The sequence below is a fragment of the Enhydra lutris genome, unplaced genomic scaffold (assembly GCF_002288905.1).
Source record: "Enhydra lutris kenyoni isolate GAN:26980312 unplaced genomic scaffold, ASM228890v2 scaffoldscaffold24, whole genome shotgun sequence".
Classification (NCBI taxonomy): domain Eukaryota; kingdom Metazoa; phylum Chordata; class Mammalia; order Carnivora; family Mustelidae; genus Enhydra; species Enhydra lutris.
The window spans coordinates 27,149,873-27,162,964 of record NW_019154108.1 but is presented as its reverse complement, the minus strand read 5'-3'; the positions used below and the strand labels follow the sequence as shown (position 1 = coordinate 27,162,964).

The 13,092-nt window shown below is 49.9% G+C and overlaps 1 protein-coding gene across 1 annotated transcript in view; it reads right to left on the bottom strand.

Annotated features, from left to right (window-relative positions):
- Positions 1-8,312: 8,312 nt before the first annotated feature.
- Positions 8,313-13,092, bottom strand: part of LOC111150745 (KIAA0040 ortholog) — a 33,861-nt gene continuing 29,081 nt past the window's right edge. Inside the window, exon 2 of the mRNA XM_022508324.1 lies at positions 8,313-11,570. Within this exon, the coding sequence (XP_022364032.1) occupies positions 11,138-11,437 (300 nt within the window). The 5' untranslated portion in view covers positions 11,438-11,570 and the 3' untranslated portion in view covers positions 8,313-11,137. The remainder of the gene's footprint in view (positions 11,571-13,092) is intronic.

Here is a 13,092-nt window from a genome sequence, read left to right as displayed (position 1 = left end):
ATCGCCACTGGGTTTTGAGAAAAAAACTGTAAATCTTTCCCCATTTAAAAGATGCTAGTGTTAGGAGGAAGAACAAAGGGACCGCAAGGGACCAACATGGATTCCCATCTAGCTAAGTTGTGACCAGCATCCAGCATGCTGGAAACCAAGCTTCTGTGTTACTGCTCTTCTCGAAGGCCCCCTTCCCACCTATTTGCATAATCACTTGCATAGATCTGCATATGTTGTGAATAAATTATCACTCATTTCAACTTAAAATAATTGGACTCTTTTGATGATTGATTCCTCCCAAAGACTCTTCTGTGACTCCCTTTCATGTCCTCCGGTCCTCAGCCTCCCCTCCTTTGCCTGGCCCCCCACATGGTCAGACCCTTAGGTTTTCTGCAGCTTCTCTGAGACAGAGGCGTACTGTTTGAATGGGCACTTGGCCAGTTGGATCCTTTGGGCTTATTTCCCTGTGACTCTGAAAGGTTTTTCTGTAGCGAAGTCCATGATCATTATTAAAGTAACTTAAATTCCTATTCAAGAAAGAATAATAAACCACCTGATTTAAAAAAAATGTGCCTTGTGTTATTGAACTCACACGAGTGCACTCAAATTCTAAATTTAACCTAAGTGCACGCAAAGGTACAGTTTGTGCATTACGGTGGAATTTGGTCGGCCTGTGGTCGCACACTTGGGTGACAGGAAACAATGGGGTTTGGAACCAGGAGAGGTGAGGAAGTGGGAAGGGAGGCACATACCCTAAAGCCCACAGCACTGTTCCAAGACCACGGAATCCTTTCCTGCCTGGGCTTCTCTAGGCTTTAACCTCTGGCTGAAGGCCAAGCCATACTCTCGAAACGGTTCATGTCACTGCTGTAAGTTTTCAGCATCCTTCTGCAGCCCGTACCACAGTAACTGCTGGGTCTGGTGAGGATGGTCCAAACAAGAGGTCAAGAAGAGTTTGTGTCTGCCTGTTTCGTCCCAGGCAGCGTGCCCTGCCCTGGGGGGGATAGAGGTGCCATCGCAGAGGTGAGCGAGCCGAACAGTGTGGGTCCTGCCATTCATGCCTTCAGTCACTACTCATTCCAGCAAACGCTGATGGGGCCCTGTTAGGGGCCGGGGCCCTCTCTGAGTCCCAGTGCTGAAGAACTGCAGATCATTCCCGTTCTTATGCTTCAGTTCTATCGGTGGAGACGGAGAAAACCAACAAATAAATGTACCAGTCCAGAGGGCCTAGTTCTGGCAGAAAAATAAAGTCAGATTAGGAGGTGGAGGTTGGCCTTGGAGCGGGAGACAGCGCAGGTCTCTCCGAGGAGGAGACATTTGCAGAGACCTGCCACGTTACTGGAGTCCTGATCCAGCTTTGTCGGGGCTGGGGCAGAGCTGATTTCCTCATCCTCTTGAAGGTCCCTCGGCCCGGCTTCCCGGTTCCGAGTCCTCATGTCCCCTGCAGGCCCAGGAGGGTCCTCACCGTGATGGGTCAGGAGCTTGGTGCTCAGCCTGGCAAAGGCAGGCTTTTTAGAAAAGGAGGGCTTCTTTGCAAAGTGGATCAAGGCCCAGAATGACTCAGGGCTGGGTGGTGCGTGGTGGGCATGCTTTCTGACTCCTGACATGCTTGGTAACTGAGCTGGGTCAAGCAAAGATCGTGGGGCCTCTTCGTTAGGCCTTGGGCCTTAGTGGGTCTGAGCTGGGGCTGCTGCCCTGTTGGAGGGCGCTCCTGGAGGAGCTCATCTCTGTTTCAGAGCTGCCTGTGAGGCCAGCCGCCCACCCCTGCATTCACCCACCACAGTATTTTCCACCGCCAGCAAACATAAGAATTGGCTGGAAAAGAGTAAAGTCTTGCTTCCTTTTGCCAGCAGGAGCCCTGCTGACCGAAGGGACAGGCAGAGAAAACAGCTGCTCTGTAAGCTTCTACGTCATGGGGCAGAGAAGGAAGTCGAGAGAAGTTCATTTTTAAAGGGTATTTATCTGAGGAGAACATTCCAGTCCCAAATGTCTGTGCTGGATTCAGCAGCTCTAGCAGCCCCACGCTGGGGTCACACACAGAGTGTAGGTCCTCGGGCAGCGTGTCTGGACAAACCTGCTTTTCAAAGGGGCACCTCAGAGTCAGATTATGAGCCCCCAGGGGTTTGAAGGTGCAGGGGCAATCCGTCCCCGTGAGGACAGACCGGAGAAAACAACAGCTGTCTCAGGAGGATGGGCTGCAAGTCAGGTAGGGGCAGAGCAAGGACAGAATCATCACAAGCAACTGATGAAGTTTCTGAGCCATTTTCTGTTCCACGCAAGATGCTGCTGGTCAGGCCATCACGGACAGAGCCCAGGCCCTGCCTCTAGTGGCCTCGGATGTGGCGTGGACGGACAGCTGTGGGCACAAACCGCGGCAGCAGGAGCACGTTAGGGAGAGTGAGTCGGCAGGGGTGTGGACCCTGCGAGCAAGCATCATGGACATGATGGTCAGCATTAGGTCTGGAAGAAGAGTCTGCGTTGTCTGGGAGGCAGGGCACCTCGGGGGAAGGGAACATGATGTCAAGGATGGGAAAGCGTGGAGGGTGGTGTGGGTGAGGGAGGAACATGGTTTCTTGGTGGGATGAGGAGTGCTTGGTGGGAAGCCATGCCGGAGGGGTGGGAAGGGGCCGCTCTCTGCTCGCACCGTGCATCCAAATCAGCTCTGCTGTAGGTATATAGAACCTGCTTCTCCTCCAGGGACTCTGTCTAAAGGGGTCTCAGCTGAGCCCTGTGCCTCCAGGGTTTCCAAAGCCATCATACCACGGGCCCTAAGGACCTCTGTCAGGACGAACGAGCTGGGCAGTAGAGGGCATTCATGGGTGTTGAATCCTGCAGTCGCGCTGGTGGTCAGAATTGCTTTTAGGAAATCTCTGTCTGGTGGCAGGATGGAGAATGATGGGAAGCTGCTCAGGGGAGTTTTGGGGAGAGGGTGGGGATGCCCAAGCAGGTTAAGGGCTCTTGCGGTAGACCATGGCTCTTGGGTCTGTGGCAGAAATGGTGGGAAAGGGGAGAAGGCACTGATTAAAGAGATTTTTAGGAGGAAGGATCAGCAGGAATTGAGGGGCCTGGGCGGTAAAGGGAGGGCTCCTTTCAAGGCACGGTTTAGAGCTGGTTGTTTCTGACAACAGGTCCTCTGGGAACGGGGCCCCAGAGTTTATGTTTATCTCATGACATCACAAGCTCTGAGCTTTTCAACTGAGAATTCTTAGGGATTTAAGGATCATTAAAGCCAGAACACGCTGAATGAGCCAGGGAGAAACACTAAGAATGACTCAAGGGATTGTGAGCATGGGGATGTCAGGAAGGACAATCACCAGGTGTGGTGTGGGAAGAGAGGATACGTGGACGGGGAGACATGCGAACGGACCTACAGCCAGGCAGGAGGAAAAACAAGCACAAGGAATGAAAAGCTCTTGGCAAAACAGAGTCGTTTGCTGGAGCAAGTCCTCTGCTGACAAAATTTCCAAATCATTCCCTTAAGCTGTCCACCACCAGGGCAGTGAAGAGGATCAGGAAGGAGTTTCTGCCCACAAAGGACACACCCCCAAAGTAGACATGCTGTATCCACACAGGCCAGGAGATGGCAGTGTTGTCCCATTAGGAGCATCTCCCTTCAAGGCCACTTTCCAACCCTCTATAAAGAGGCGTTCTGGGGGTCCTCACTTTTCTTCCTTCCTGAGTAACATGGCCTGGAGAATCAGCTTAGGGGGGATGGCCCAGCATCCAGCCCATGCTCGGTGATGGTGCAGGTAGCGTTGCTGCTGGACTAATGCACAAATCAGGAAACTGGGAAATACTTTGAAGAGATTGGCTAGTGAAATCTGGACTCTAATCCCCCCCAGCAGGTCTCCTGGGCTGGTGCTGAGGCAGGAGATGGGTCCCCTGGCCTGATGAGAGGTGAAGGGGGCACCCCCGGAAGAGATTTTAGGCAGCTCCTAATGTGTAAATGTATCCACTTCCCAAAGTCCTTCTGTTAGTTGGTCGTTTCTATGGGGGAAATGGGGAACGGGTAGAATTCCACTTCCAATGTTCTATAAAGAAGTTAGGTTCCCAGGTTAGTCCATACATGCCTGTTTATTCTATAATGCCGATAAATTGCAGTGCACGTGTAATGACAGAAATAGAAAACGATGGTATTGCAGTATTGTAATTTAAATAAAGGAAGGAAGCAAAATGGGGTGGCAATGGTTCTTTACTTGGGTAAGTGAAGAAAATTATGTTTAATTAGACCAGAGAAGGAGGCAGGTGAGGCTTGCTGTGGACCACCTGAAGGAGACATCTGAGTACTCTGAAGGCTTATGGGCGGAGCCCTTGAGTGCATTCCAAAGGTTTCCAACTCAAAGGAGGTACGGCAAGCCAACGGTCTTTGAGGAGCCCAAATCTGCAGACGAGCCTGGGTCAAGGTGCCTGGCGTGTGTGGAAGGGGCACTAGGATAGGATCCTGGAGACTTCGGTTTCCATTGCAGGTCTGGGCGCATTGCCATCTTCTCTAGACCTTATGTTCTTCATTTATAAAACAGGAATGACCTCAGTCCCTGATGTTCTCCCTGTAAGAATCAAATGAGATCCTGAAAACACTCTTATGTAACACATTAGCACCCTGGAATGGTAAGAGGGCTTGGATTTTGGTGCTTATAACTGCAATCAAAACATTTGGATCTTCTCTCTTCTTTGATAACGGTGTACCTCTAGCCAGCTCTAAGATGTATGTCCCATGGATAGCCAACAATGGGATCGTCACAGATCACAGATGGAAGGAAGAGAAAAGGCAGGGTGAGAAAGAATCAGGCAGGGGTTCCAGGGGGATGATATGAATTGAGCGGTACAGGAGCTCTCCATGGCAGCGTGTCCCCAGTAGTGTTCCTCGGGACCCTCGCCCCATCCAGGTCTGGTACAAAAAGAGGTTTCATGGCCAAATAAGATGGGAAAACTCTGAGTTAAGGAGAGTTATGCTAGTTTCTTTACTATAGTACCCATTAGAACATTTAGTATGAGGCACGACAGATAATATGAGGCACCCACAGATCCCATGGGGTGAAGAGGGGAAGTCATGTAGTTATGTAGTATTTTGCAAATGTATTTGACCATAAGATTTCTTTTTCCTGTTGTTTTCTGAGTAGATAATATTTCTCAAGGTGTGGTTCAGGGATCACTGGTAACTACCCAGAGTGCTTGTTAGAAGAGCAGGTGGTCTGGACCCACTATAGACTTAGTAAATCTGTCCGAAGGGCAGAGGGATGCAGAATCTGCACGTGTAAGAAACACCCCAGTGATCCCTTTACTCTTCTCCCCCCCCGCCCATCAATACATTATTTAGCATATGGTATGCACGAAGCTCCGTTCTAGTCATTGGAAATAAGGTGGTGAGTAAGAGAGTTACTTTTCAGGCCTCACAAAGGCTGCTTCTAATGAGGATAAGCTGGGAGGGGAGCGCGGAAGGACAGGAACACACGGAGCGTAGCATGGTCTGGTCTTGCGATCCAGAAGACTCGTGTGGTTAGGGACCTCTTCCTGGAGGCAATGATGTACACTAGAAACACCTCACCAAAAATGTGTAAGGACAATTAAAACTCAGGGTTATGAAAATCCCCCACCTGTCAGGGGAGCATGGCAATCTTGACCCTGACGGATCTTGAACATCCCATGAAACCCGGAAGTCTTTAGCCCATTTAGTTTGAAGCCCAGCGGTGGAGCTGGACTGATGTTCTAAGGGAAACGCCACAGGAAGTGGAAAGATGTTGACCCGAAGTATTTCTCAATCTGGCCACAGGGGGCACTGTCACACAGGGTGGCTTGGTTGCTCGCAGAAGGGGCCGAGACCAGGGTGAGGGGGTACCCTACCCGTGACATATTGCAAACTGGGAGTAGCCGTATTACTGTAGATTGTGCAGTGTGTGGTGAAATTAGGGACCCTATCACGCCAAAAGGAGTAGAAAAACGCACATTACGTTCAACCCCTATCTCCTTCGATCTGTCTGTGTCATTTGACTCTATGGACTCGCTTTCTTCTGAAAAGTTTCTTCTCCTTTGGCTTCAAGGATACAACTCTCTCATTATCTTCCTTCTACCCTTAATTACAACCGCTGACGTTTACAGAGCTCTGTGTCGAACGCTTTATATACTTTATCTTATTTGCTGCTTTGTCCCCGTCCCTTTGAGAGAAGGACTATCATTAACTCTCCTGTTTAGGTAAGAATTTACAGAGATTAAGTCATGGCCTAAATTCCATAACCAGGGGACGGTGGAGTCAGCAGCAGATTCAGGACACCCTTAGTCCTGAGTCCTAGCCTAATGTGGAAGCAGTGACCACATTGGGCTGTAATGGTCTATTAGCTTGCCTGTCTCCCCAGCTGGGCTGTGAGTCTCTCCAGAAACACTCTGTGTTGCTGGCATCTGCTAAAGAACCAAAAATGCTAACAGAGTAAGTCATCTCAAAGAGGGAGTTAGATACATGCACGCATGGCCATTCCCCAATGAAGGATCACAGGTTTCTGAAAACATCCCTTTGAACCCATGATGGGGACAGACAGCTATATTGAAGGAACTCTTTTTTTCCTTAGTCCATGTGATCCTGTGACTTTGAATTTGGGGAGAAATACTAAAATCAAAGGACAAGGGGCCAGCGCAGAGGGTTCTGGTGAGTTGAGAACACTCAAAGCCTTGTCCAGATCCACATGCCCAACGCTGCGGGCAGGGCTGAGCCTGGGCAGGTGGGGCTGGTGGCCTTTAGCCCTGGTGTCCCCTCAGGTGTGCAGCAGCTGCTTCCTGCTGGTTTCTGGACGACAGTCCCTGCTCTGTACTGGAAAGTTTGGAAGTCCTGGAGGAAAGAACAGAGGGCTGGACGAAGACTCTCCTTGGGCTGCTGTGAGGGTGTGGCAATGAGGAAGGGAGCCCAAGAATCAACTACCTCTACGGAAATGTCAGCCTGCCCGGGCGGAAAGAAAGCAAGGCGGAGCCGGTGCCGTAGGCCCATCTTCCTAGGCCCTCGTTGAAATGCAGTAAACACGGAGTTTTACCAGCCTGTTTGACTCTGCCACCCTCGTCCCCACCAAGCGATCAGCAGCTGGCAGCCGCACATGGCCGTTGAGCACTTGAACTGTGGTGGTTATAACTCACCTACTGGACGGTTAATTTAATTTAATTTTAATTAATTTAAATAACTACCATATTGGACAGTGGTGAATGCTACCATATTGGAGAGTGTAGATAGAGGACATTCCCATCTTCTCTACTTCTACTGGATAGCACTGGTCTGGAGGGCTTCTGCTTAACGGCTGGCTTGGTATCATCGAGGGAGGACTCTGGAGCATTCCATTTCACAACCAGTGCAAAGCTGTGGTCCACTTGAAAAAGAGATGGGCGTTTATACATAGGTGTGTGTGTGTCTTCCTGGCTGGCTGGCTAGCTATGTGTGTGTGTGTGTGTGTGTGTATCTAAGTACCTATGTCCAGAACTATGAACATATATATGTATCTATGTCTCTATCTGTGTGTCTACTTCACTTTGGAGTTCTCCCCTTCCCAACACTGGGTTTAACTTAGAGGTCGATTTTTTTCAGAAGACATTGATTGACCTCATTGAAGGGAATGCTAAGAGTTTCCAGGTAGCATCAGTGTTTTTCCCACAGTTGGCACCTCTCAGGTGCCTGGTCTCCGAGGTGTCTACCCTGCAGGCAGGGGGCGAGAGCCTAGTCCTGGTCCTTTGACCTATAACTTTGTCAGGGATCCTGGGACAGCCGGGTCTTCTGTGTCCTAGTGGGAGTCGCTGCCTCTGTCATTTCAGAGTGATGTCTGGGAGAGGGCAGTATCTGATGTTAAGAAAGTAACTGATGCCAACAGATAAGGATGCCAGGCATAGCTTTTTATTTTCAAAGTCTTTTATTTAAATAAATTTTTCTTTTGCATGTGTTTGAATTTTCCAGAAAAAAAAATACTGACAAATACTATACAGCTTGGACCATTTATACTCTTCTTGAAAAGGTGACTACCCTTTTTCTACATTTTCCCTTCCCCCCATCCCTTCCCCCCAAGAAATAAAAAAGCAAATACATTGAGCAGTGGGGAGAAGACCACCTCTGATGGTGGTGGCCGAGTTTGGCTGGAGCTGTTCTGATCCCCGAGCCCGTGGTGGTTTAGGAAGCCTCTTCTTTTTTTTTTTTTTTTTTTTTTTTTTTTTATTTGACAGAGAGAGATCACAAGTAGGCAGAGAGGCAGGCAGAGAGAGAGGAAGGGAAGCAGGCTTCCCGCTGAGCGGCGAGCCCGATGCGGGACTCGATCCCAGGATCCTGGGATCATGACCTGAGCCGAAGGCAGCGGCTTAACCCACTGAGCCACCCAGGCGCCCCAGGAAGCCTCTTCTTTATCATTCTTTTTGCCTCCATTAGCTTAAAGTCTCCGAGATGGGCCAAGCAGGCTCTGGTCCCAAGGTGCCCCTGACTGCCAGTGGTAGTTCTGGGGAAGAGGCTGGGGAGAAGGAGTAAATGTGAGGAGGAATAAAGAAAGGGCTGGACCTGGGATGGGGTGCTGGGAGAAGCAGGAATGAGAGAAGAAGAAAACACAGGAGAGAAAGATGAAGATGGGCGGGAAGAACAGGGAATGGCTCCCATGACTGCCTTGGGTTCCTTGCATAGATCCATGCATTCAAAAGAAGTTTGGGGGCCTAGGGTACCCCAGGCATTGTTGGAGGGTCCCTGTGGAGGTTGTCAGGAGAGGCTGGGGAGGAGAAAACCTAAGCCTCGTTCAGCAGCATCTGGGTCTCCTGAGTCTGAGGCTATGGAAGCAACAGAGGACGGTTTCTGGGTGTTTCGCGCCTGGAGGTAGTTCAAATCCATTTGATTAGGAAACAGCAGGGCACTGCACCTGAGACAGAGGCCTTGTCATGGCAATGACAACCAACTGCCGTCTTAATTCAAACTAGCAGCCAGTTGCCATGGCAACCATGTTCCTTGTGTGGTCCTCCGATCGGAGCGATCCTCTCTCCTACATCACATCTGACACACAGCCTTGGCCATCAGTGCTGCGTCTCCCCCAACTCATCCATCTTATGGGGCTTGAGAGTTGGAGGCAGGAAGGGCAGCTGCTCCCAGTGGGCAGTGGCCGGCATGGGGAGGCACAGGCATTTGGTGTGGGGTGATGGGAAGGGGATGGCTAGATGTTCCCTGACAGGCTGCCCATGTAAAAGGGGACAGAGAAGTAGAGAGTGCTTCTTTCTCTGTTCAAAGGGGTTAAGGAGTCAGGGCATTTGGGCCCCCTTGGTGCCAGAAGGTGGATGTGACTGGTTCTAAAACACATGAGGGCTGGAATTATGACTCACAGGGTCGCTTGTTAGAAGACCTTGGTGCAGCGGTCACCACTAGACACCTGCCCTCCTCTGGCCTGGAGTCTACCTGGAGGGCACGTGAGCACGGGGGAGCCCCAGGGAGCCAAGAGCACACATTTGTCCACGAACCCAATCTTGCAGAACAGCTATCGAAGTTTAGCTAACATTGTTCATTAAATTGCAATTTTACTGTCACCCAGAACGGCCTTCGTGGGGAAATATTTCAAGAGAGCTACCCAGCAGATTTGCAAGTGACCTTTCAGAGCACAACCTGCTCCCAATTTGGGAAGTCTGTCTTTGTAATATGGTCACAGTACAATCAAAATACCAATCAGTTTGTCCTATGAGTGAATTAACTCGGCCTCCCAACCTCAGCCTGCTGCGGGGACACTCTCCCCAACTCCCTGTGGACCTCGTCTACCTGTCATCATGGGGCTCAGGGCACCCACGTCAACCTGGCTGTTGGTTCTGCAGGCGGACTCTGGGGAGCATTCAATGCCCACCTCCCGTCCTTTGTAGCAATTAGTGGGCTCAGAAAAGAAGGTCACTTGGGGGGATCGGTAAGGCATTACGCGTTTACCCTTAACATCATTGCATATCCAACAGCAACCACAGACAGTTCTAAGTACCTACTGTGTGCAAGGCACGTGCCTGAGCTTCGAGATAAATAAGCATAAACCTTTACACAGCTTCATTCTACCTTCAGTGACACTCTGTAACTTCCGTATCCCTTCGGCAGCATATCACGCATCCAGTACAACCTTACAAACATGATTGCAGTGTGCCTTCTGGGAGACTGCACCGGAAATTGTCTTAATTTCTTCCTTGCTTTGGTTACACAGGAGATCCCTAACTCAGGTGGAGCATTCCTTCCCCGTCTGTAAAAAAGACACTGCTCAGGTCCACCGCTGGAGTTCACTGAAGTGGATGGAGTATGCCTGGTTTCCAGAGCATTCTAGAAGTCACTACCAAGAGCTGTTTGTTGGTGCTTGGAGAAGGGTAGTTTGCTGAGTGGTTCTGGGGGTAGCATCTCAAAGAGAGGTCTTAGACAACATCAGATGCCCCACAAGGAAATGGGAACCTTGTCATGGGTTATAAGATGGAGCTTTCAATGAATTTAGATCCTTCTCACTTTGAACTTTAGCTCACAGATGGGAAACATGGGAACTGGGTGTGTCTGTGTCAATATACAGGGATGGGAACTGTACCAGGTTGCTGGAATGTCCGAAGATGGGGATTTCCAGTAAAAGGTTATGTAGGGACAAGAACAGGAAAGCACATATCTCTGACCTGAGTGGTAGACGGGTAGGCAGTGCAAAGGTACCTTCCTGGTTATATAATTGTGCATGTGTGCTAGAATCTGGCCGGGCCTTCCCATGAGACATTTCTGGGAGAGCAGATAATGTACTTGCACCAAGTAGATATTCAATGACCATTTGATGAACAGAATACGTTAGCCCAGGTACCCGTTGCCGGAACGTGCGTGCATGCATGTATGTGTGTGCATGTGTGTGCATTTTAGAGACACGTCAAAATGTCTGGACATTCTTTGTGCTTTAGCATCTGGAGCTTGCTGGAGACAGGTGGAAGGCATGCCTGAAGGCATGCCTGAGCAACGAGCATTGCTATTGGACACGTAGCTGCCTTGACAGTACCCAAGGATTGTCTCGAGTTCTTCCCGGGCTGTCCTCTGTGGGGCACTCAGCCTCAGCTTTGTCCCTTGGTTAGTTCCTCTGTGGACATGAGCGCCTCACATCAGGGCTCTCTAGCCTGTGGTAGTTAGCAGGTGGCTTGGTCCCCGAGGGAGATACCTCTGCTTCCTGCCTACCTAGACAGGCAGTGATGGCCTCTTTTCCATCTGGAGAAGCTTGGGCTGAGCAGAGATCCAGAGGTCTTCTTCAGCCTTCTTCTTCTTCTTCCTCTTTTTCCCCTTGTTTCGGTCTGGCTGTTGGCCATTCTTGCCTGACCGGCTCCAGCAGCAATGACAACAGATGAAGAGGAATGTGATGACCACTAGCAATGGCAGTCCCAGAAGGATGCCCAGGCAGATGGTGTTGAAGAGGCCCTCTTGGTGTTTGGTCAAGATGGTGTCCCAGATGATGTTGAAGAAGGAGTTGATTTTCTCCATGGTGCTTGGCTAGACTGGGGCCAGTGGAAGCTCTCAGCTCCCTAGCAAGTCCTGGGCTCGAGAGGAGGCAGCCTTGTCCACTTATCACTTACTCCTCTTCCAGTTTTGGGTTTGGGCATGCCAGTGTCAGCAGCTGAAGAGAGCAAAACAAATAATTCAGGAGAAATGCAGCGGGAATGGTCTATGATTTTTAACAACATCGTATTTTTTAGGCATAGGAGAAGGGAGGGAATTGGAGATTTCCAGAGTTCACGGAAGTGGTGTTGAAACCCAATAAACAAAATAAATGCATGCATTTAACTACTAACTAATTCATATGCACACTATACAGGGCTTAGTGTACAAGAATTAGTAGTGTACCAGGCCTGGCATGTAGTGGGTGCTCAGCATTTGTTGGATAAATGAACCAAGTGTAGAGTCAGTGTTCTGGGTAGGGGTCAGTGCCTCTCCAAGAGCAGTTCTCATCTCCTCTCCCTGCAGCTCACCGGATAGGTGCTGAACACATACTCCTCACAGCTGCGTGTGACTTTCTCTGAATACAACTTGCCGTTTTCAATAGTTACTAAAGCTTAAGCACAAGGGGACATGTCTAAATCTTGCCGCCTGTCATAAGGGGCTTGGACCCCCCCCAGGTGAAGAGGTCAGTGGTCCTTGTTCTGTCTCACCCTTGCCTTCACGCTCTCTTCTCTGCTCCATGTCCTCCCTCCTTACATCCCACTCCTGTGCCCAAGGAGGACTCGCTGAGCTTTGCAGTGGGAGACCCTTTGCTGGTTCCCTCTGTTTCTACCTTCTTCTCTCTCATCACACTCATCTCTGCTTTCTGTCCCTCAACCAAACATTCCCCAGTCTCCTTCTCTGCCTGGTCCTGTTCTTTGTGGTGGAAAGGGAGTCTTATGGGCTGCTCAGCAATGGTATTTGGAAACTGGGATGGGGTCCTGGCTGCCCTCCTGAGCTCAAATTACAGCCAGGGCTGTTCTGGTTGCTTGTACAGAGGGGCCCTTCTTCTACTGGTACCCTTGTCACCTCTCTACATCTATCTCAGGCCTCAGCTCTCAAGTATGAGGTCTTAAAGGCTCCTTTGCTTCTGGAATCCACAGGTTCCCACATCTAAAGACTTGGGAGGGCAGCATGTTTCAAGGAAATTCACGAGACCTTCCGGTACAGACATGGTCTGATACCCAAAGATCAAAGACTCATCAATTTTCAGGCTGGAGACCTTACGGATCATCCCAACCAATGCTCTCACTTAAAGATTAAGAATCTGAGCCCCGTATGGGGGAGACAACACGTCTAAGGCCACACAGAGATGCAATGAACACTCAGAGTTCAGGACGATGATATTACTTTATATTTGTATTTCACTTGATACTTTTCCAATCATTTCCATATGAATTATATTTTTAAAGAGAGCAACAGGATGGTGCATTGTCTATGGAGAAAAGGGCTGGGGGACCTGGGTTCACAGTCAGCATGAAGTCCAGGCTTCCTTCTGTTGTGCTGCACAGGGACACAGATGAGTAGCCCCTCCTGGGTAGGGGGTTATCCTTGGGGGGTTGTCCTCAGATGTCTGATTCCTTGGATAGCACTCGATATGTGTCCCGTGTACCCATGTGTTCTTCCAAAGTCCATCTGAACTCGGTCCTAGTCTGCTGGCA